General features: G+C 51.1%; 1 protein-coding gene across 2 annotated transcripts in view; it reads right to left on the bottom strand.

The window, feature by feature from the left end:
* IQCE (IQ motif containing E) overlaps positions 1–21,636 on the bottom strand; it is a 42,641-nt gene extending 21,005 nt beyond the window's left edge. For both annotated transcript variants that reach the window (XM_011976924.1, XM_011976923.1), the window contains exons 1-13: positions 21,594–21,636; positions 19,751–19,796; positions 17,076–17,204; positions 16,398–16,532; positions 15,245–15,315; positions 11,158–11,271; positions 10,990–11,040; positions 7,108–7,178; positions 6,049–6,121; positions 5,685–5,734; positions 3,626–3,789; positions 2,179–2,234; positions 58–257 (exon numbers count right to left, since the gene is read on the bottom strand). In XM_011976924.1, coding sequence (XP_011832314.1) covers positions 58–257; positions 2,179–2,234; positions 3,626–3,789; positions 5,685–5,734; positions 6,049–6,121; positions 7,108–7,178; positions 10,990–11,040; positions 11,158–11,271; positions 15,245–15,315; positions 16,398–16,532; positions 17,076–17,139 — 1,049 coding nt within the window. In that variant the 5' untranslated portion in view covers positions 17,140–17,204; positions 19,751–19,796; positions 21,594–21,636. The remainder of the gene's footprint in view (positions 1–57; positions 258–2,178; positions 2,235–3,625; positions 3,790–5,684; positions 5,735–6,048; positions 6,122–7,107; positions 7,179–10,989; positions 11,041–11,157; positions 11,272–15,244; positions 15,316–16,397; positions 16,533–17,075; positions 17,205–19,750; positions 19,797–21,593) is intronic.
* Positions 21,637–22,833: the final 1,197 nt, after the last annotated feature.

The raw sequence follows: 22,833 nt of genomic DNA, 5'->3' as shown, positions 1-22,833 counted from the left end.
CTCTCTCTGCAGCAGCTGCTCCCGTGGGGACACTGGCGGGGCCTCGGGAGGACCTACTCTCTCTGCAGCAGCTGCTCCTGCAGGGCGGTCCGCTCTTCCTTCAGGTCTCTCACGGCCCCTCGGAGACGCTCATGGTCCTTGCTGCGGTCCCCTCGTGGCTGTCTGTGCAGCACAGAGCTGGATGCAGGGCAGGCTGGTGGGTGTGATCTGACTGGTTCTGCGGCGTGTGGTTTTGAGCTCTCCATCACACTTAGTTTCTGGAGGCAACACAGGCATGTTTTAGATGCTAGTTCTCATTTCTACTTTCTATTTACTAAACCCAGAAAAGAGACACCGAAGCAGGGCGAACCAAGTCTCCAGCAGGGCCACGAGAAAGCTTTGAGGGGACCCGAGTTACCCAGAGACACAGCGGGGCACAGGGCTACTGGAAGAGCATGATCCCTGCTCAGCTCCCTTTAATCAGAAGTGAGGCACGCCAGACCCCTGCTGAAGCAGGGCACAGGCAGAAGCCATTAAAACAGAGAGGAGGGCATGAGGGGAGGTGACTCAAACGACTCTGCACATCTACCTTCCTGCCCGTCCCCACCCTCCACTCCTGCCTCTCCCGGCTCTCGGACGTGCTGCCCACTGTGCTTCCGAACCACCTCTGGGTGCCTTGACTTCCCAACAAGTTCTATATTTTAAACATTCACAATTTATAGAAACTTCTCTTCTTGTTTTTTTTTTTTTTTTTTGAGACAGGGTCTGGCTCTGTCACCTAGGCTGGAGTGCAATCACAGCTTGTTGCATTCTTGAACTCCTGGGTTCAAGCGTTCCTCCTGCCTCAGCCTCCCAAGTAGCTGGGAATACAGGTGTGCACCACCACACCCGGCTAATTGTTTTCATTTTTGTAGAGATGGGTTCTTGCTATGTTGCCCAGGCTGGTCTCAAATTCCTGGGCTCAAGCAATCCTCCTCTCAAAGTACTGGGTTTGCAGGTGTGAGTCATTGTATCTGGCTAGTTTTCTACATTGTAAATATGTAAAAAACTATTTTTCAAAAACGTTTTTCCCTCTAGGTTTATTCTTCTTGGCCAAACAACACAGACGCTCTAATTTACTATTTAAAATACAAAGGTCCAGGCTGGGCGCGGTGGCTCACGACTGTAATCCCAGCACTTTGAAAGGCCAAGGTGGGCAGATCACTTGAGGTCAGGAGTTTGAGACCAGTCTGGCCAACATGGTGAAACCTCATGTCTACTAAAAATACAAAAATTAGCTGGGCATGGTGGTGGGCACCTGTAATCCCAGCTACTGGGGAGGCTGAGGCAGAAGACTGCCTGAACCTAGGAGGCAGAAGTTGCAGTGAGTTGAGATTACGCCACTGCACTCCAGCCTGGGCGACAGAGTGAGACTCCATCTCAAAAAAAAAAAAAAAAAAAACCAGCCTGGCTCAGTGGCTCATGCTTGTAATCCCAGCACTTCAGGAGGCCAAGGTGGGCGGATCACGAGGTCAGGAGATCGAGACCATTCTGGCTAACATAGTGAAACCCTATCTCTACTAAAAATACAAAAAATTAGCCGGGCGTGGTGGCAGGTGCCTGTAGTCCCAGCTACTGGGGAGGCTGAGGCAGGAGAATCACTTGAACCTGGGAGGCGGAGGTTGCAGTGAGCTGAGATTGCACTACTACACTCCAGCCTGGGGACAGAGTGAGACTCCATCTTAAAAAATACAACCCCAAACAGAGGTCCAATTCCAGTAGAATCAGCCTAATTCCTACTTTGCAAAGTCGCGTAGGGGATGTGGGGAAACGTTCACTTCCCGATATTTCTGGCTGACCAGGAGTTGGGTCAACAGTTCCCTGTGGATTCTAACACAACTCGAGTGGTGGAGGCAGCGCCTGGTCGTCGACGGGCAGGGCACAGCCCACAGCCTGCACAGGCGGGCTGGACCGTGAGGGGCTCCAGTGCGAAGCGCGTCTGCCTGCGGCCACGCACAGAAGCTCACAGCCAGCGAGGGGCGTGAGAGCTGCCTTCAGCGTTGTCTACACCTGGAAGAAGTCTCCTTGCGGTCTGTGTGTGGCGCTGCCTGGCGGACAGCCAGTGCCATGCTCAGCGCCACCTTCCGCACCCTGTGAGCCCGTCCCCACAGCATAAGGCCCCTGGTCCTCAAGGACAGTGGCCCTGAGACGCCCGCTCACCTTCTCCAGCTCCACAATGCGTCTCAGCAGCCGGGGCTTGCTCCACTCCACATAACCTGAGGGAAGCAGTGTGGTTTCAAACGGCTCCTGGCGAGCACTGCCAGCAGGGCCACCCTTCTCAGGTACAGCCTGAGGCTCCTCTCCCGCAGCCGGAGCAGCCTGCGGGGCTGCAGAGCCACTCTGACAGGTCCCGGCCCCCTGGGGGTTTCGCCAGCACGGGCCCAGTCTCTGTCCCCTTGGACCATGAAGAGATGTCTGTACTAATGGCCTCCAAGCATCTCAGGGTGACGTGCTTTCCCGATTCCACCTGGCCAGGCCATTAAGACAGTTCTCATCAAGATCTCCGATGACTGTCATTCTGCCAAATCCAACATCGGTTCTCAGTCTGTCCCCTTCCTGGCATGCACAGCCCCTCGCTGGCCACTCCTCCCCTCTGCCTTGTTGGCTGCCGCCCGCCCCACCATACACGGCCAGGTTCAGGGCCTGACCCCTGCTCCTCTCACTCCGGGTGAGCTCACTCGATCCACCTGAGTGCTGGTGACCCGCATGCTTGGCTCTCCAGACCAGGCCTCTGTCCCGCACCCCCCACACAGCCACTGCCTGGCCCGCACTCCCACACACTCAGACCTCCCGTGGCCCTTCCCCATCTCAGGAAACAGCAACTCTGTCTTTTCAGTTGCTGGGACGAAAAGCCTTGGAGCCTGGCTGCTCCCTCTCAGAGCCTACACCCTCTCTGCAGTTTCCCTAAGCTCTGGCTACAAGATGCAACCAGACCCCGACCACCTTTCACCACACCCACTGCTCCCCACATCCAGGCCACCAGCAGCCCGACTAGACAAGCGCAGAAGCCTCTGTCTGCCACCATCCCTGTCTCTGCACAGAAGCCGGGGGCCTCGGGAAGCAGCACGGCCCCCTCCACCCTCTGCCTAACACTCCCACGGCACCCTTAAGGCTCCCATGGCACCCTGCCCTGCCGCCCCACTGGGCCTCAGGGGCCACGCTCCACGTGTCTCCCAGGCACTCAGCCCTGCCCCGCCTGTCCCACCCCTGCTGCCGTCTTCATGGCTGTCTCGCCCCTTCTGGGTCCTGCTCAGCTGTCACTGTCTTGGGGGCGCCTTCCCGTCAACCCTGCTTGCAGCTGCACACACCACCTGCCTCACCCCAAAATGTGTCCTCCTCCCCTCCTCCATGGCACGGCCATCTGACACACCTGTCACGCATCTGACCCAACTCCTCCCTCCCTCCAAAAGCACTGTCTCCTCGAGGGATGTCTGTGAGCTTCCGTTCACAGCTCCATCCCCTGGGCACCGCGTGGCCCGTGGCAGGTGCTAGCGCAGGTGGGAATTGGCATCGCTCAAGGGTTCACATCTGCCCTCGTGGTGCCTGTCCAGTGGCCATGCCCCGCCCTTCCCTGGCCTCCCTCCTGCAGTGGCTTTCAGGAAGGTACCCTGTGTCTTGGAGATGGTGGGGGAGGTGCTCAGCACCCGGTCCAGGTCCTCCTTCAGGCTCTGGTTCTCCTCCGTGAGCTCCTGGACGCTCCGGGACAAGTTCAGGAGGGCACTGCCCATCTTCTTCTGCCTTTTGGTGCCCGTCTTCTTCTCCCCCAGGGGCCTAGAACAACCAAATCGTGGGGTGAGGTTTGCATTGCTAAGCTGGTTTCACACATGCTTGAAATGAGGGGCAGGTGAATCACAGCTTGCTTTGCTGGTCATGAGCTCAGAGTGGCTTTTGTAGGTGAGTATTTGAAATCGAATAGGCAGTAATAACTTTGAACCCTAAATAAGCAAAACGTTAGCACCCAAAATGGAACCCCATCCTTAAGCAAGGTAAACCTGTGTAACAAAATATCGTACTCAAGTAACAGTATTGTATTTTCCATGCCATCACTAGAAGGGTTATGGAAACGTATCTTGTTCCAGCAGGTGCCTATAGAATAGCTTAGATTTCACTTCTTAGCCCACAAGGTCTAAAGTATAGTCGATCCTCATTATCTGCAGATCCCATAATTGCGAATGTGCTTGCTGCTAAAATGGATCCGTCAGCCCAAAATCAATATGCACGGGGGTTTTGTGGGAATTCTCACACGTGCACAAGTGATGAAAAATGCCAGCTCGGGCTGAACCAGGTGGTGCTCGGCTCCTCACCTCAGCTCATGTAAAAACAAGTGTGCTTTCTGTGGCCTGCCTGGTGCTGTGGCTCTCACGCTTCTGTGCTGTTTGCTGGTGATGCTGCCTTGAGTGGGCTGGACTGCAGTGCTGAGTGCTGTCCAGTGCCTCTAAGCTCAGGAAGGCTGTGTGGGCCCCTGTAGAGATGCTTATGTGTGTGCGAGAAGCTTCATTCAGGCCAGCCGTGAGTTTGATGAAAATTAATCCACAATCACTATTAAATAGGGTGTCTTTAAACAGACACACACATTAGCCAGGTTATACTCTGACTGGCTGATAAAAATGTTGCGACCAGGCCGGGCGCGGTGGCTTACGCCTGTAATCCCAGCACTCTGGGAGGCCGAGGCAGGCGGATCACCTGAGGTCAGGAGTTCGAGACCAGCCTTGCCAACATAGTAAAACCCCATCTCTACTAAAAATACAAAATTTATCCAGGCGTGGTGGCACATGCCTGTACAGTCCCAGCTACTCGGGAGGCTGAGGCAAGATAATCACTTGAACCCAGGAGACGGAGGTTGCAGTGAGCTGAGATTGCATCACTGCACTCCAGCTTGGGCAACATTTTCCAAAAAAATATATACATATATTGTGAGCAGAAGTTCGCAGGAGCCCTGTTCCTCCCCTAGGAGCAGTGGTTTAGCATTCGCTCATTCCATGTTCATGGAGACTTTATAACTCTGTAAGGCGGACGTGATAACCACTGCACTACAAAAACCTACAGACACTTTGTAACTGAATAATGAGAATCAATTGTAGTTAGTATCTGGCCCTTTACAGAAAAAGTTTTCCAACCAGCTTTAAGGATTAGGGGTAAAGAAAAAGGAAAGCAGTCCGTGACATCAGCAAGCTGCTGCAGAGGCCAGTGACACAGCCAAAGCCACCGTCAGGGATCAGCCACCCAGAATGCATCCGTTGGGAAAGGGATATGGGAGATCTACCAGACAAGGAGAACCTCAGTGTTTCTCCTGATAAACTTATTTAGGAAAACATTAGGTGGCAAAGTAAACTTGTCCTTGTATGCAATGTCTTCCTAAAAAGGTGGATCTGCTTTGAAACAGCACTTTCTAGCTCTAAGCTGGAAGGCAGGATGTAGAATCTAGAACGAACACGGGCAGCACTGAACAAGCGTTGGCCGTCAACACGTGGTCACTATGAGGAGTCTGTGAACACCGCAAATGGAAACGTATCAACTCTAACCCTGAACAGAACAGTGCGGTGTTGGCACCACTGCCAAGCTAAGGGCAGTGTATGCTGCACCCACGTGACAGCCACACGCTGTCAGAGGAGCTTCCACAACGTGAAGGCAACACACAAAACGCAGCTCACAAAAGGCCATCATACTTCTTTCCGGTGGTTTCAGAACTCGCCAAGAGGGTCTGGAGACGATGCACCTGTAAATACCAAATTGAAATGCATGAAAACATAAGGCTAGCATGGAGAAGACCTTCTCTGAGAAGACTGACATCACAGTCCTGACCACTGCCTACAGCCGGAAGCGAAAACTAAGTGGTCGCACTTCATCTTTCCATTGGGCTTGAAGCAGGAGCAGGCTCCAGGAGCGCAGCTCTGGGCCACCTGGACTCGACCCACCACGTGAGGCCAGTGCCAGTCCCCTCCCACTTGGTGCCCCCAACTCAGTGCTGGCCCTCCGCCCCGCCGCCCAGCACGGTGCCCGCCCTCCGCCCCACTGCCCAGCACAGCGCACCTCCTCGTAGTACGTCTCCATGGCGATCCGCATCTCTTCCAAGTTGGTGGTCTTCATATCAGCCTGGAGTTTGCTGAAAACCCAAGTTCAGTGTTAACAGGGCCGTGCCAGTGTTCCCAGGGGACAGAGCAAGAGGAAGAGTTTCCCAGAACATTCGGAAGAGGAGAGAGAAGAAACATTTGGAAGAGACCCGGGATGGGAGGGAAAAGCCTGAATGGGCCTTCACTCAGCTTTTGCCTTGAACAAGGGACTCGTTTCAAGCCTGATGGGAGAATTCCTCACACTGGAAAGCATCCCCTGTGTAGACCAGCTGCTTCGCAAAGTGAATAAACAGATTCCCTAGAGATACTCTTCTCCAAGATGCTGTCTTTAAAAGACTAGATTAATGGTGAGGAAAGACTTCGGAGCTTAGAGAGGACAAGCCGCTTTGAGTGGTTGGTTTTGTAAGGAAGAGAGAATCACCTTTTCCCTGGCACTGTCAGGCTGTCCCCTTGCTCTCAACACAGAGCAGACTTTAAATAGAGACAGCGATAGAGAAACCAAAGTAAAGTCATGGAGGTTCTGCACTGAAACAAGAAGAAATCTGCAAACTTAAGTTGACAAAATTGGGCAGGAAACGAGGGGGGAACTATTGTACGAACAGGAGACATGAGGCAATGGATGTGTGGCCTCAGTTTCCCTTAAAGAAACCAAAACACGGCCCAGAAGGACTCTCCGTTCGCACTCGAAAGGCAGGTAAAGAAACGCGAGTAGCCACACCAAAAACAGCACAGGGACGGTGCAGGACTGAGGCATGGAAACCTCATCCTGGGAAGATACAGGGTCCACAGAGCAAGCAGAGAGAAAGCATTCCTTAAATACAGGAAGAAGTTGAAGGGAAATATTTAGAGAGAACAAAGACAATAAAAAAAATTAAAAAGAGGCAGCTAATATTTACCTTCGGCTTTGGGGTGGGAGTAGGGACACAGGACAGGGGTTGGGGAGGAACAAAGGCTGGAGTCTGAGCGAGCAGCACAGGGGGGCAGAAGGCAGGGGAGAGGATGCAGGCCCTGCGCCCACCTGATGGTGCCATCCTTCTCCTTGCACTGCTGCTCCAGCTTCAGGATCCTCTGCTTCAGCCCATTAATGACCTGCCGGGGAACATGCCCATCAGGCAGGCCACCCCCGCTCTCCCTCAGTAGACGTGGCTGTCCCCTCCTCCCAGAGCACCTGCACACCTCACTGGCCTTCCTCCCTCCAGCACTGTCCTCTCTTCTAGACTACAGGCCCAGGGAAGAGGGAGGGCCCCACTGTGCTGTCCTCTCCCTGAGTAAAGCTGGGTGAATGGCAGGGGTGTGACACCGGCTAGAGCAGGAGGAGGTGGCAGCCATCGTGGGCACACTGACCGACTGGCAGCCCTTCCCCAAGCACACCACATACTTCGGGGACAGAGCAGGGTGCTCCCTTGATTATATTAAATAAAGGAAGCAGCCCCATCACCAGCTGGAGAAACCCCGGACTCAAAGCCCCTAGGGCCACCCAGTTCAGTCTCCACAGGGCAGTGAGTGGGGCTGGGAGACAGCGCAGCCGTAGGGCCCCGAAGAGCCGCTCCCCTCCATCTGGGGAAGGGAGAACAGCTCCAGAGGCCTCCTCACCTCCTTTTCTGTGAATGTCTTGCTTGGAGGAGACAACATTCTTATATTCTTTAAAGAACATTCTTTTCTTCTAAATAGACAACTTTTAAATGGAGATGGGGTTTCACTATGCTGCCCAGGCTGGCATTGAACTCCTGGGCTCAAGCAATCTGCCTGCTTTGGCCTCCCAAAGTACTAGGATTATGTGTGTGAGCCACCACACCAGGCTTGAATACACAACTTTTACATTGGATTTTAAAGTCATTTTAAATTATGTTAGTTGGCTGGGTGCAGTGGCTTACGCCTGTAATCCCAGCACTTTGGGAGGCCAAGGCAGGTGGATTGCCTGAGGTTAGGAGTTTAAGACCAGCCTGGCCAACATGGTGAAAACCCATCTCTACTAAAAATACAAAAATTAGCCGGGCATGGTGGTAGATGCCTGTAATCCCAGCTACTCAGGACACTGAGGCAGAAGAATCGCTTGAACACGCGAGGTGGAGGTTGCAGTGAGCCGAGATCTCACCACTGTACTCCAGCCTGGGCGACAGAGCCAGACTCAGTCTCAAAATAAATAAATAAACAAACAAATAAATTATGTTAGTCATACATGAATACATTTTCCTTAAAAAAATGAAGATGTTACAGGACTGGGTGCGGTGACTCACGCCTGTAATCCCAGCACTTCGGGAGGCCAAGGTGGGTAGATCACAAGGTTAAGAGATCGAGACCATCCTGGCTAACACAGTGAAACCCCGTCTCTACTAAAAATACAAAAAATTAGCCAGGCATGGTGGCGGGTGCCTGTAGTCCCAGCTACTAGGGAGGCTGAGGCAGAATGGCGTGAACCTGGGAAGCGGAGCTTGCAGTGAGCTAAGATCGCACCACTGCACTCCAGCCTGGGCAATAGAGTAAGACTCTGTCTCAAAAACAAAACAAAACAAAACAAAAATGAAGACGTTATAGAGGCTAAAATACTCTGACCTGGCCACTCCCCTCTTCAGCCAACCGAATTCTGTTTCCACTTGCATGCCCCTCTGCACCTGGTTCTGTGCATGGCTGTGTGTGTGCACTCGGGGAGTCAGGCCCTCTGTTCTCACAGAAACGGGGCTCTGTCACACACATCCCTCTGAATCTTGTTTTTTTTTTTCCTGACATTCAACAAATCCTCCTGGTGCTCTGTCCCTGCTGGCGCCTGTGAATCCACACTATTTCCCACAGTCTCTCCATCCAGTCTCTCCTATTGATAGACACTTTTTGTTTTTTGAGACAGAATCTCATTCTTGTAGCCCAGGCTGGAGTGCAGGGGCATGACCTCGGCTCTCTGCAACCTCTGCCTCCTGGGTTCAAGCGATTCTCCTGCCTCAGCCTCCTGAGTAGCTGGGATTACAGGCACATCACCACACCCGGCTAATTTTTTGTATTTTTAGTACAGACGGGGTTTCACCATGTTGGCCAGGCTGGTTTCAAACTCCTGACTTCAGGTGATCCACCCGCCTCGGCCTCCCAAAGTGCTGGGATTACAGGCATGAGGCACTGCGCCCGGCCAATAAACCCTTTTAAAATCTTTTTTTTTTTTTTTTTAGCTATCCTCTAAAACCTATCACTGTAGCCTACTGACACATACTTCAGTTGTAGCCCATTTTTGTGATTCTGGTCAATCCTATAATCAAAATCCTTGGCCAGGTCTCCTCAGGCACATCTGCAAATGTTTCTTGAAGGCAGGTGATGACAAGTAGATGTGGTAGGGTGCAGCCACTCTGGTGGACAATTTGCCATATGATAATGAATACTGCATATACCCTAGGATCTAGAATTCCTAGTTTAAATTAACGTTAGCCAGGTGCGGTGGCTGAGGCCTGTAATCCCAACACTTTAGGAGGCCGAGGCAGAAGGATCGTATGAGCCTGGGCAACTTCGTGAGACCCCATCTTACCAAAACTAAAAGAAAATTAGCTGGGTGTGGTGGCACGTGCCTGTGGTCCTGGGTACTCAGGAGGTTGAGGTGGGAGCATTCCCTGAGCCAGGGATCGCCTGAGCCGAATGCTGCAGTGAGACATGATCCTGCCACTGCACGCCAGCCTGGGCAGCAGAGTGAGTCCCTGTCTCAAGAAAAAAAAAAAAAAAAAACCCCACAGACACGCTCACAGAGCATCAGAACAACAAAAATATGGAGCCCTTTCCTTACGAAAGTACCCACTCCACTACTTACAGGCATTTGTTAAGGATTTACTTTGTGCCATCCCAGGTGCAGAACCAGGCTCTCACCATCTACTTTAAACACGTAATGATTATACAATCGTTCTACATTCTGTATCTGTGACATAGTTCGGAGGAGACGGCTTTTTTCTTTAGAGATGTATGGTTTTTTTGCATATTCTGAACAGAACACTTTGCTGTTTTGATCCGTGATATCCTTCCCCTCCCCCATGACAGTGATCTGGGTGCTCCTAGTCCCATGGGTTTTGATTCCGTCACTTCTAATTTTACATGATCAAATCCATTAATCACGTCGTTCATGTTATTTTATTATTTGTGTTCAATAATCTCAAAATTGTATCCCTTTCGGTTTTCTTGCAGCATTTCCCGCTTTAGAAAAGTACTTCCTTGACTCCTAGGAGGTGTACTGTGCTACCTACAGTTGATCGCCACGGCATTACCATTCCAAAAGGCAACGTCTTCCCTCCTTCCATTTCATTCCACTTTTTACATATCGTCACATAGTACCTGGGAGGTCTGGATCTATCTGAAGGACTTTATCGCTGCCCTGGCTCCCTGATTTACCTCAGTAGCACTTGTTTTTTTGTTGTTGTTGTTGTTGCCCAGGCTGGAGGGCAGTGGCACCATCTCAGCTCACTGCAACCTCTGCCATACAGGTTCAAGCGATTCTTGTGCCTCAGCCTTCTGAGTAGCCAGGACTACAGGAGCAGGCTGCCATACCCGGCTTCTTTGTATTTTTAGTAGAGACAGGGTTTTACCACGTTGGCCAGGCTGGTCTCGAACTCCTGACCTCAAGTGATCCACCTGCCTCAGCCTCCCAAAGTGCTGGGAGCACTTGTTGAGCTTAATGTATTTTCTCAGGTGTGAGGGAGAAGTTGCCCATTGTGACGGGTTTTTCCTACAGTGTCTTGCTTGGCCTCTGTGGTGAGCCTGCTGACCCCCCTCCCCGTGGCATCCCCAGGTGTCAGTGGAGAAGGGTTTGGGGGTCCGCAGTCGCCTCCCGCCTGCTACTCTTCATGAGTGAGTGCTGCAGGGAAGGGCGTCCCCGCTGTGGCTGTCCTCCGCAACTAGCGTCTAGGGAAAGGCTCTGCCCTGCACAGCCCATACTCACCCAACTGGCCTCGGGCCTTTTCTCTGCCAGAGTCCGAACAAAATCTGTGCCCTGTGGTAAGCAGATTGAGACATGAAGACGGCCTTCGATGTAGCCCACAGCAGGGCTGGCTGGTAGATGCCCCGAGGACCCTCCCCGCGCCCCGTCCCTGAAGCGCCAGGAGCTTACGCGGCTGGGATCAAGGAGCTGCTCTATCTGCCGGTCCTTCCTGCTGTTTTCCTCCTCCAGGCGCCGGAGCTTCGTTCTCATTAGGTCCACATCGCTCTTCTGCACATGCAATGACTGAAGAAAAGAAGGGCCATGCACGGCCATCCACACACCGCTGCGCACACGCCGCACACACGCCGTGCGCACGTCCTCGCACGCACAGCCAAGCACACGCTGCTGCGCACACACGTCCCCGGGCAGCCAAGCACATGCCGCACACACGTCCCCGGGCAGCCAAGCACATGCCGCACACGTCCCTGCGCAGCCAAGCACACCACACCATGCACACGCTGCACATAGGTCCCCCCACGCACAGCCACGCACACGCCGCTGAGCACATGCCACACACATGTCCCCGCGTACACTGCCATGCACACACCACTACACACACACCGCACACAGCCATGCACACCACACCGCGCACAGGCCCAGGGAAGCACTGAGCTGGGAGATTTGGAAAGCTGCCTGGCACGGTGTGTGGTGGGTGGGGAGAGATCTGGATGTCACATGAGGGCACCGGAGGGCACGCCTGGCATTTAGTGGGTGGGGACGGGAAAAGCTGGATGGGCAGGAAGAGAAGAACTGTCCCACCCAAGATACCAACGGCACCCGTGCTGAGAAACCCCGTTCCACGGAATGCACGGGAAAGGAATGCCGCCAACACTGGGGCTGGACGGTGACGCACCATGCATTCTCTCCCATGACCACACAAGAAAGTCCGTTTTGTTCACGTTTTTATCAATAAAACTCATCCAAGGCTAATATGCATTTCAAATGCTTATCCTCAGCTACAGCTCAGGTGGAAGGCAGTGCTTCCCAATCTTTATCTGTGGACAAACTCTTTACCAATTTGTGGTGACCTGACGGGGGACAAAAAAGACTGTGTAGTCGGGGCCGGGTGCGGTGGCTTACCCCTGTAATCCCAGCACTTTAAGAGGCCGAGGCGGGTGGATCACGAGGTCAGGAGTTTGAGACCAGCCTGGCCAGCATGGTGAAACCCCATCTCTACAAAAAATACAAAAAATTAGCCGGGCGTGGTGGCAGGTGCCTGTAATCCCAGCTACTCGGGAGGCTGAGGCAGGAGAATCGCTTGAACCTGGGACGGGGAGGGTGCAGTGAGCCAAGACTGTGCCACCGCACTCCAGCCTAGATGAGAGTGAGACTCTGTCTCAAAAAAAAAAAAAAACAAAAAAAACTATGTAGTCGATTTCTTACAAAACTAAGTTTATTCAATCTCTACAACTATCCTGTACTTTGAAATTATGTTCTTCCTACTATTTTCGTGGTAGATAAAGTCCAGGAAAGAAACAGCATGTAGGCTGGGCTGTGCCACAGCTCACCAACTCCCAGCCTCAGCCTACATCTAACCGCCAGCCATCCTCCCACACGGCCTTCTTGCAAAAGACTGTGGTGTTCCAGAGACTGGACCTCTGAGCAAAAGACAATCTGGAGTGCGCACCCCGTGGGGGTGGCTCGGCACTTCAGCCACATCCACAGCTGGCAAGATCGCTGAAGACAAACCCACAGATTCAGGAGGCATGACGACAAGCCAGCACTCAGCTTGTGGAGTCAATGAGCGAAGGCCCAGCCATGGAGGAAGATGGGAGCTCTAGTAACGGGACTGCTGCTTCCAGGAGCGTGACCTAGATTCACCCCTCCCAACTCCTCCTGTCAGTTCCACTCAATACCTGCGCTCCATGTGTAACGCAACCTAAGACTGGAAAGGTGGAGGTGGCAGACGGGCCGGGACTTGGGGGGCCAGCGATCGACACGGCAGGGAGCTCCTTCAGTTTTCTTTCTGCCTCATCTGGGCTGGATGCTGGAGAAGCCAACAGCCTAAAAACGCCAGTGGGTGCAGACAATAAAAGCCCACGCAAAGCCTCTTCTCTCCAGCCAGAAGACAAGGAAAGGAACAGACCAACAAGGCAGAAACTGACAGGCAGGAGCCGCTCTACCCTAGGCAGACCACGGAAAACGCCACAGTCCTCCCCACAGCACAGGCTATGTGGGGAGCCCGGACACTCACCCTTGTCCGGCTGCACCCAGGCCCCTCCCCTCCTGCACTGGTGGGGCTCCAGAGAAGGCCGTGCAGAGTCGGGACCACCAAGGCCACCCCTGCATCGGCGAAGGCTGAGTGGAAGCAGTACAGGTGGCCCTTCCCTCCCAGCCAGGGCGGCAGCAGAGGCTGAGTGAGGGGCCCAAACTCCCGCCCTGCCCAGCACGAATGAGGAGCCCCTCCGGGAGCAGGGGTTGATGACGGCTGAGTGGGAACTGGACCTCCACCCTCGCGGGTGGTAGTGAGGCGGTGCCCCCTTGACCCACAGGGCAGCGTGAGAGGAGGCCTGCCACAACACAGGATTGAGCAAGAGTCAGAGTTTTGCGATGAAACACTCCGAGCGTCCTGGTTTCAAGGAAATCACTTTTATACTAAGAACCAAGAATAGCTCAACCTGAATGAAGAAAAACAAGCTACAACGTCAACACTGAGATGGCCTGGACATTAGAATCCCGCCGCAGACTTACGGCAGCCGCCACAAAGATGCGCCAGTGACTGACGACAGACACGCTTGAAACAAGTGAAGAGGCAGGGCGGGCGTCTCAGCGAAGACCAAGACAGAAGGGGCCGCATGGAGATTTCAGAACCGAACAGACAGTAAGGTTACACCCAACAATGGGCTCAACGGCAGGATGCAGAGGCCAGCGGAAAGCATCCGTGAGCTGGAGGGCCGAACAATGAAGCTACCCAATCTTCATGAAGGAAGACGGAGGGGAAAACACTGAACAGAGACCAGGGACCTGAGCAGCTGTCACCAAAGAGGGCAAGGCTGAAAAAACAACTCAAGACTTGATGGCTGAAAATGTCCCAGATCTGACAAAAGACAAACCTACAGATTCAAGAGGCTGAGAAAATCCCAAATGAGATAACCCCCCAGTCCACACCGAGTTCATTCAGCTCATTCCAACCAGAATGAGGATCACGTCTGTGACATCCCCAACATGCAGCCGCTGCCTGTGCTCAGAATCTCCAAGGCCAGGGCACACACCTGCTCCTCAGCGGCACGGCCAGTCAGACAGCTCTCGTGGCAAGCGTGTTCTCACACAGCCTCAAGTCTGACTGTTCTCTACGGCCAACAGAGAAGGTGCTGTCTTTTGTACAATGGCCTACTCCAGGTTCCCCAGTTTCTTCCCAGCTCCCCAGGGGAAACGGCTTCCAGATCCTCTTCTGTGCTCTGAGGGTGAGGCTGCCAATGCCCTATTGCCCTCTGGTGCCCCAGCTGAACGCAGTGTCTCAGACACACATCAACTGGTGGAGACAGTAGGTCTATAAACAGACTAAAACTATGGGAGGAAATGAACACAGATGACTTCTCCAGGGCAAACATTTACGGATATTGAGAGCCAGCGGGATGGTAACGGTGCTGGTGGCAGTGACAATCATGATATAGCTCAGTGCAGTTCATGCTTTCATGAATGGGAGGGGCCATGGGGTAATATAGAGTCTTGGCCTTGGGAGGCAGGTGACCTTGAATCTTGCTTCTGCTACTGGTTGACCTTGGACAGACTACTAACGTCGCTGAGTCTCAAGTCCATCAGCAGACGGTGGTTGTAACAAGTGGCCCTGCCTGTCCCACAGAGCTTCTGTAGAGGGCAACTGAGATAGGGCACATGAGATGTCTTGATAACATAAAGCATGGCATACATGGAAGGTTACTGATAACTCTACCACTGGCCTTATCACAGTACCCAATCTCAGGACACAAGGGGACTCTGAAGTTTATCTAGTCCTCATCCAGTCTTCCCCATCATGCTGGAGAAGCAGAACACAGACGGAACATGAGCTCTGCTGCCTTTTACGTGCTGGTGCTATGGCCTTTAACCAGGAACACCAGCTCCTAGGGTACTATGCCACGGCTCAAACTCAGGTTCAACCCCAATGCTGCCGCTCTTCCCATCTGGGCACCTCCCAGCACAGGCACTGATGTTCTAATAGATTGTTATAGGAAGCTTTCACTGTTTCAAATCAATAGAGAACAAACCGAAATACTACCTTCTTTAACTCAATAATCTCATCATACATGTCTTCCTTCTCTCTGTAGACAGGAGTCCCAGGGACATGACCTAGAGAAAGATAGACAAATCTTTTCAAAGACTATCTAAAAAGTAGAAAGAATTATTGGCTATACTTTAAGGAAAATCTGGAAGTTAATAACATTTCCTTCTAAAAAAGAAAAAAATAAAAAAGCAAAAATAATTCCACGTTTTTTGGCCTGATCATGATACTTCCCCAAGTAGCAAGAAAACTAAAAATGGTAGATATAGAGAGATGAAGCAAAAAGGAAATAAATAAAGATGTGAAGACCAAGTTTAACGACAGTAAAAGGATGAAAGAAGGGACTCACGGAAGGAGGAGGGACATGTTCAGATTTAAATAGCAAAACAAACAAATACCAAACACAAAAAATGCACAGAGCATCCCAGCGCCCATTCCAATGTAAAAACAGTCATGTTTACTTTGGTTTTAATGATACCTAGTATATTAAACATCTAAATTTCAGCCTAAAAGATAACTCCTAACCAGTAAAAGCAGGAAGGTAATCAATTCCTGGGGTACAGTGAGGAGGTTTTCAATACACCCTGGGAGCTGTTCTTCCTTAAGGAGGATAGGTGGGAAACATGTGGATAAAGCGAGAGGCCAGGCGCGGTGGCTCACGCCTGTAATCCCAGGACTTTGGGAGGCCAAGGTGGGAGGATCACTTGAGTCCAGGAATTTGAGACCAGCCTGGGCAACATGCAAGATCCCATCTCTAAAAAAAAAAAAAAAAAAGACTAGACAGGAACATAAACACAGCAACAAGCTGATTCTCTTTGGTGCAACTTGGACTTTTTATCATTATTTATTTATTATTATTTGTTCCTAATATCATTTACTCAATGAATAAATTTAAGCAGGCCTCTGTGTTTAGGGTGGGAGGCACAAATAACACTTGGCAAGACGTCTCTGCACCCACGAGGAAAGCTACCTTCTGGCGCAGGCAGGTTTCGTGAGTCACTGTTCCCACGACCTCCCAAAACCTCCCACTGACGGAGCTCACACATGAAGCCTGAAATCCCGCTCTGACGAAGGACGCCTCCAGCCCAGAGACTGTCCTTTCCTTCCTGTTCTTCCTTGGCCTCGGCCTTGCCACCACTGGCATGCTCACCGTTGCTGGCAGAGCGCCTGAGATGTGGCCTCTTCACTCTGAGGGCGTCTGTCAGACAGTCGGGAGTGCCACTGGGGACGCCGGTCCACGCATGCTCCCAGGTGAGGGGTGAGTTCAGGGCCTGGGTCAGACTTCCTGGTTTGAATGTGCATGGGTTTAACATGACAGGTACAAACACACACAATGGAAGGTTTTGTTTCTAATCAACTTTCCTGGATTGAAGAAAGCTCAATCACTGGTAGACACCAGCCGTCAGTGGTGTGCTGGTAAATGGTTAATAACCGGCTCCCAAATATACATTAATAAAGTCCTGATTACAGTAGTTGCCTATTTCCACAGTAGAAATATTTCTACCATGTCTAATATCAAGTAGCCAGCATGGCACTGACCAGCCCACCAAACTCCTAAGACTGTAACAGTTGGCTCTGGCAAGACGGCTGGAACCGGCTCCAACTCACCACTCCCACACAGAGACCACATGGGGCCAAGGGAGGCTAAAGTGCCACTTGGCGAAACCACGTTTGTGCATGACATAAAAAAATATTCAGTGTCTTGGAGAAAATTAAAGACAATATAATTCAAACAAGGAATATTAAAAACTCCATCTCAAACCCCTCCCTGAAATTTCTTGAACTCTTCTCTGAAGCAGGAAGGGCCTCCAGTGTGGCAACCACATACCTGGTTTTGCAGTTCCCAGCCACAGCTTCTGCGGGGTCAGGGACGCTCGGCCACCCAGAGGCATGCTCCCTGCCGTCCTGAGGGACCTCCAGGAGGCCACTTTTCTTGGCTTAGAGAGATAAGGTGACTCTAGAAAAGCCAACACATGGATTCAGAGGTGCCCGAGAGCAACGCGTGAGCTCAACACACGAGCTTTAGAAAGACAGAAAGGGGAAAATAAAACATCCGTGAGGGCGGGGACTCTAGTCAAACATTCCGGCAAAAATTCAAAAAGAGTTACTTTACCTACACGCTGACATTTCTCCTCCAACTTTTATTATAAAGAAATAGTATAACGGGGCCAGGCATGGTGGCTCATGCCTGTAATACCAATACCTTGGGAGGCTAAGGCAGGAGGATCACTTGAGACGAGGAATTCAAGACCAGCCTGGGCAACACAACAAGACCCTGTCTCTACAAAAAATCTAAAAATCAGCTAAGTGCGGTGGCTCACACCTGTGGTCCCAGCTACTCAAGGGGGCTACGGCAGGAGGATCTCTTGAGCCCAGGAGGCTACAGTGAGCTGTGATCACACTACTGCATTCCAGCCTGAGTAACAGGCTTTTCTTTCTCGAAAGAAAGAAAAGAGAAAAGAACAGAACGTAATGGGAAGAATATAACGGGAAATATATGAATTCTACCAATATTTATTATAGTATTTAATTTCTTACCCCCAATTTTTAGAGATATATATATGTTTTTACATAGTCACAATCATAGTGAACATACAATTTTGTATCCTTTTTATTTAACATTGTAAATGTTTAATGTCATTACATAGTAACAAAGCAATATTTAGAACTTAATATGTAAAATATCTAAAAGAAATGAGAAAAATTATACTTTTTCAGAGCATTCTTGATTTTGTATGAAAGTAAGGGAAATGTTTTAAAATCTTTATCTGAGATTTTACCTCTTTAAGTATAAAAAAAAAATAAACATTTGCAAAAACTAAGGCACTCTTAAAACATTCTTATATATCTTAAATTGCAAAATTTATGTCAGTAGGTTCTGAAAATTTAAGTCTAATATGTTCAAAATGTTTAAATTTCTACGTTTTTCCTGTGGTTTCACAATGTATGGGAAATTTGCCACTGTAACTCTGAATGAGGGAATAAAGGCGCAGGGACCCTGATGCGTCTTCACACACCCCAGGACCACAGAACCTTGCCTCCGAGATATTCTCAAGTTCTTCCAAAATGTAAAGATTTAAGTTGTCATTTATACAAGTAAATGAGTGAGCGGAAAAAAGCCCCACGCATTACCTTTCCCTCCTAAGAGTGTGTGGGTTTATCGGCCAGTAGGAAGGGTTCCTCAGGAAAGCACGTATGCACGCGGATAAAAGCAGGGAGGGAGGAAGAGAAGACGGCGACAGGGTGGTGGAGACATGCCAACGTTTGATACTGCCCAGAAAACGACAAACTCAGAAAGCACAAAAACATCATCGCCTGCCTTGCCCTCCTCGCAGGGTGACCAGGACGATGCAAAGCCTCGGAACGCGGTGGAAGCTGCAAACCTACAAGCAGATTGACCAGGCCTTCAAGAAAAACACTGGCTGAGTGAACAGGACAGACATGGTCCCTACACTCACGGCACCAGAAACCTGGAGAAAAACAGGCCCCAAGTGTGAGTCAGGAGGCACCCCTGGTCCTGGCCTTTTACTTTATATCAATTCTCAATTTTCTCCATGGAAGGAGAGAAAGAACATCAAAAATCCAAAATGCTAGGTGATTTCCTTCTAGTATTCATACTGATTTGCAACATATAACATGCATTCTTTTCTTTGCAGGGATTTACCTTTCTAATTACGGTTTCCTTGGGCCAGTAGGAAAGTTTTTTTATATTCTCTGAGTACGTCATACACTTGACTCAACCTTTGAAATACCTGATACATGTATATAAAATAGACATCTGCAGATGGCACAGCCAGGGAAGGCCACAGCCTTTGGGGCAGCACAGGACGCCGGCCTAGGATTTACAGGATCACGAACATGTTTGTACGCACGAGGTCGGCACATGGGCTGCTGTACACGAGAGCGGCGTTAGGGACAGAGGGGCCTTGGGGCCACCTGGACTAACCCCATCTCCGCGGCATCCTCCAGACAGGCAGGGGGCAAACACGGCCCTCCTCCCACTGAGGGTGAGGAAGAACAGAACCCTAGCAGCAACACAACCCCAGGGCGATCCAAAGGGAAAAAAGGTGAACTTTCCACCCATCCTGCACCAACTACACCTTCTCAGTAGCTTTGACTCTCAGGAACAAATCCCAGGTCAAAAATCCTTTAACTCTGGCAGCATTCAGAAGAGGTAAGCCTTTGAGAAGGCAAGAAAAAGAAAACGAAAGGCCTAGAGGCCCTGTCGGAGGAAGGCTGGGGGTGTGGATGGCAGCCTCAGCCCTGAGAAAGGGCTTGTCACTGGCACCGGCAGGGACTCCACGTGCTCCTGAGACCCCAGCGTGAACCCCAACATGAATGGGGGAGACCCAAGCGCAAACTGGGAGACCCCAGAGGGAATGGGGCCACCTGGCTGAGGCGTCAGGTCTCAGCTACCTAAATGTACAAAGCAAACACCCTTCCTTCTCTCCAGGACACTAGGGAACGTAGGCATGAGAGGGAAGGCAGGCCGGTCATACTTACTTGGCGATGTGGGTGGAGGTTTGTGGAAAGCTTTCCTTTTTGCTTTCTGAAAGAAAGAAGAAATGGCGTAAGGCTTGCTGAGCTCCCACAATGGTGCGTCACAAGACCCTGCCATGTTCAGAAACGGTCAGGGGTCGTGTAAGAGCAGCAAGAGGACATTAGCTCACGGGGACGTAAGGAGGGTCCAGGCACAGGACATGCAGGGCCCGACACAGACCCCAGAAAAATGCACTCACATCAGTGCTCGGGGCTGGGTTCTCAGAGTACAAGTTCCAATGACAGAAAACCACTGGGCCTGGGCTCCTGACGTTCAGACTGAGGGTCCCACACAAATGGCATATCTGCCCCCACCCAAACTGCCCGCACAGCCAGCCTGGGAGCCCCAGCGTGCACCTCTGTCCACTCGGGTGGAGGTGGTGAGATGAAATCCCTGCATGTAAGTCAACTGCAAAGCCCACTAAGGAAGAAGGCCCAGCAAAGGCAGACCCTGTCTGGAAGGTGGTTTCCTGTGACACACACAGAACGGGGTCCAGATCTGGTTCCACTGCTTACTACCAGGTGAGTGTCCTGTATCTGAAATGCTTGGGACCAAGAGTGTTTCAGATTTGGGAATATTTACATCCATATAATGAGGTATGGGGATGGGACCCAAGTCTAAACACAAAATTGATTTATATTTCATGTATACCTTATACCCATAGCACAAAACTAACTTTAGATTGTGTTTTTAATAACTTTGGGCATGAAACAAAGCTTGTGTAAAGTAACTGAAGTGTGGAATTTCCCACTTGTGGCCTCATGAGGGTGCTCAAAAAGTTTCCATTTTTGGAGCATTTTGGATTTCGGATTAGAGACACTCAACCTGTCGTGCCATGGCCTGGGGAAGATGCTGCCACACTTCCAACCTTAACTTCCTTATCACCTTGCACTAGACCGAGCAGCTAAGGGTACCGCGGCCAGGTCTCTTCACTTCCCCTCCAGCAGAAACAGTGAGCCCAGGCTCTATGCAGGGGCAATTTTCCCCGGGGCTTGGTCTGGATCCCTCCTCCTCCGGGGAGCATCAGGGGAGCATCCCCTGCCCTCGGTGACATGGAGTGAAAATCCTTAACTTTGCAGACAGAGGTCCCTGGAGGGAGACAGTGGAGCTGAGGCTCCCCCTTGAGTCCACAGAGCAAACGTGGAATCGAGATCGGCTGGCACCGGGTTCGTTCTGCCGGCTGCAGTTTTGCTAGATCTGCATCTGCAGTAACAAAACGGCTGCAGTTCTGCTAGATCTGCGTCTGCAGTAACAAAAGCTTTTTTTTGCTCATACGGGAACAATTGGCACGCTTCCTTTTCTACCCTGCACAGCTTGCCAAACAAACCCAAAGTCCAGGCCGGGGCCACAGTGTGCCACTGGGCCATCAGACACCACTCCTGCCCCTCTCCCTTCCAGGCTGGGAGGCCAGGCAGCGGCTCAGCTTGGGATGGTGGCTGCCCAGTTCTGCTTTCTCCCATCAGGTCCTTCCAACAGATGAGCAGGGGCTCTCCTCCTCCCCTCAAGTGTCAGGATGGGGGTGTAGGGGGCAGGGCAAAACCAGCTGCAGGCCAGGGACCAGCAATCCACCTCACGTGAGCCCTGCTCAAGATTCACTTCCGGATAAAAGTTGTAAAGTTATCACCACAGGTATTTAAACCCAACGAAGGGCTGGAAACTTTTCAAACACCAAGTAGCATTTGGAATACGCATTCCAGCTCTCAACACAGTATTGTGGAGAATGGCCCATTTTACCAGTCTGAGTGAAATCTGCAAGGGCAGCACCACCAGCCCTGGGGCGCACGGCTGATGCCCAGCGGCACTCACCGTCTCCACGTCAGAGTCAAAGGTGACTGCAGACAGACTGTCATCTCCCTGGAGGAAGAGAGGCAAACACTGTAACTCGACGGCACCTGCTGGGCTTCCAACAGTCACGTTTACAAAAGTGAAAACAGCCCGTCCACAGCTGCGGAAACAGAAACTCCAGAAATCCAGCTCCAAGGCCACTCGGAACACTCCAGCTGGGCAGCGGCCAGTTCCTCAGTCTCATCAGAAGGAATGGGTGGGTGGGGGGAAGAAACACAGAACGCCGCCCAGAAGGCGTGCAAATGTCTGCAAATCCAGGAACACTATTTCCCACAGAATTGTGTCTTGACAAAGAAAAAAAAAAAAACCAGTTCTTGCCGAAAGCATTTCATTTTCACATACATGTTCTCACTCTTATTCATCTTTACATCAAAGCACAACAAATCTGTGACTGTCTCCTGGTAAGAACTGGTCAGAGTCATCTTTTAAAAAGCAAACTCGGCCTGGGTAACATGGCGAGACACTCTCTACAAAAAAATCTTAAAAATTTAAAAAATAAGCCAGGCTGTGGTTGCACACCTGTAGTCCCAGCTACTCGGGAGGCTGAGGTGAGAGGATTGCTTGAGCCCAGGAAGTCGAGGTTGCAGTGAGCCATGACCACGCCTACATCCTTGGCAACAGAGCAAGACCCCAGCTCAAAAAAAAACAAAAAAACACAAAAAAACCCCCAAACCAACAAAAACAAAAACATATGCATTACAACGAGAAGGCATTTGGGCCTATAAAGGTTCTTGCCTTCTTATTCCAGTGACTTTGTCCTGGCCCAGGGAATGAAATAAAATTCGCACTGTCTGATGTCAGCACTAAGATGGCAAAACAAAACAAAACAGAACAAAACAAAACAGGAAGCTTTTTGAAGACAAAAATGTTTCTGTATTTACTCACTCAAATTGAAATCCAAAAAGAGAAAGCATAACATGTTTAATTGGCTGGGCACAGTGGCTCACGCCTGTAATCCCAGCACTTTAGGAGGCCGAGGCAGGCGGATTACGAGACCATCCTGGCTAACACAGTGAAACCCCGTCTCTACTAAAGAATACAAAAAATTAGCTGGGCGTGGTGGCGGGCGCCTATAGTCCCAGCTACTCGGGAGGCTGAGGCAGGAGAATGGTGTGAACCCAGGAGGCGGAGGTTGCAGTGAGCCGAGATTGTGCCACTGTAGTCCAGCCTGGGCGACAGAGCAAGATCCATCTCAAAAAAA

The sequence above is a fragment of the Mandrillus leucophaeus genome, unplaced genomic scaffold, assembly GCF_000951045.1.
Source record: "Mandrillus leucophaeus isolate KB7577 unplaced genomic scaffold, Mleu.le_1.0 Scaffold171, whole genome shotgun sequence".
NCBI classification, from domain to species: domain Eukaryota; kingdom Metazoa; phylum Chordata; class Mammalia; order Primates; family Cercopithecidae; genus Mandrillus; species Mandrillus leucophaeus.
Note: the sequence above shows the minus strand (reverse complement) of the source record. Positions and strands in the feature narration are given on the sequence as shown.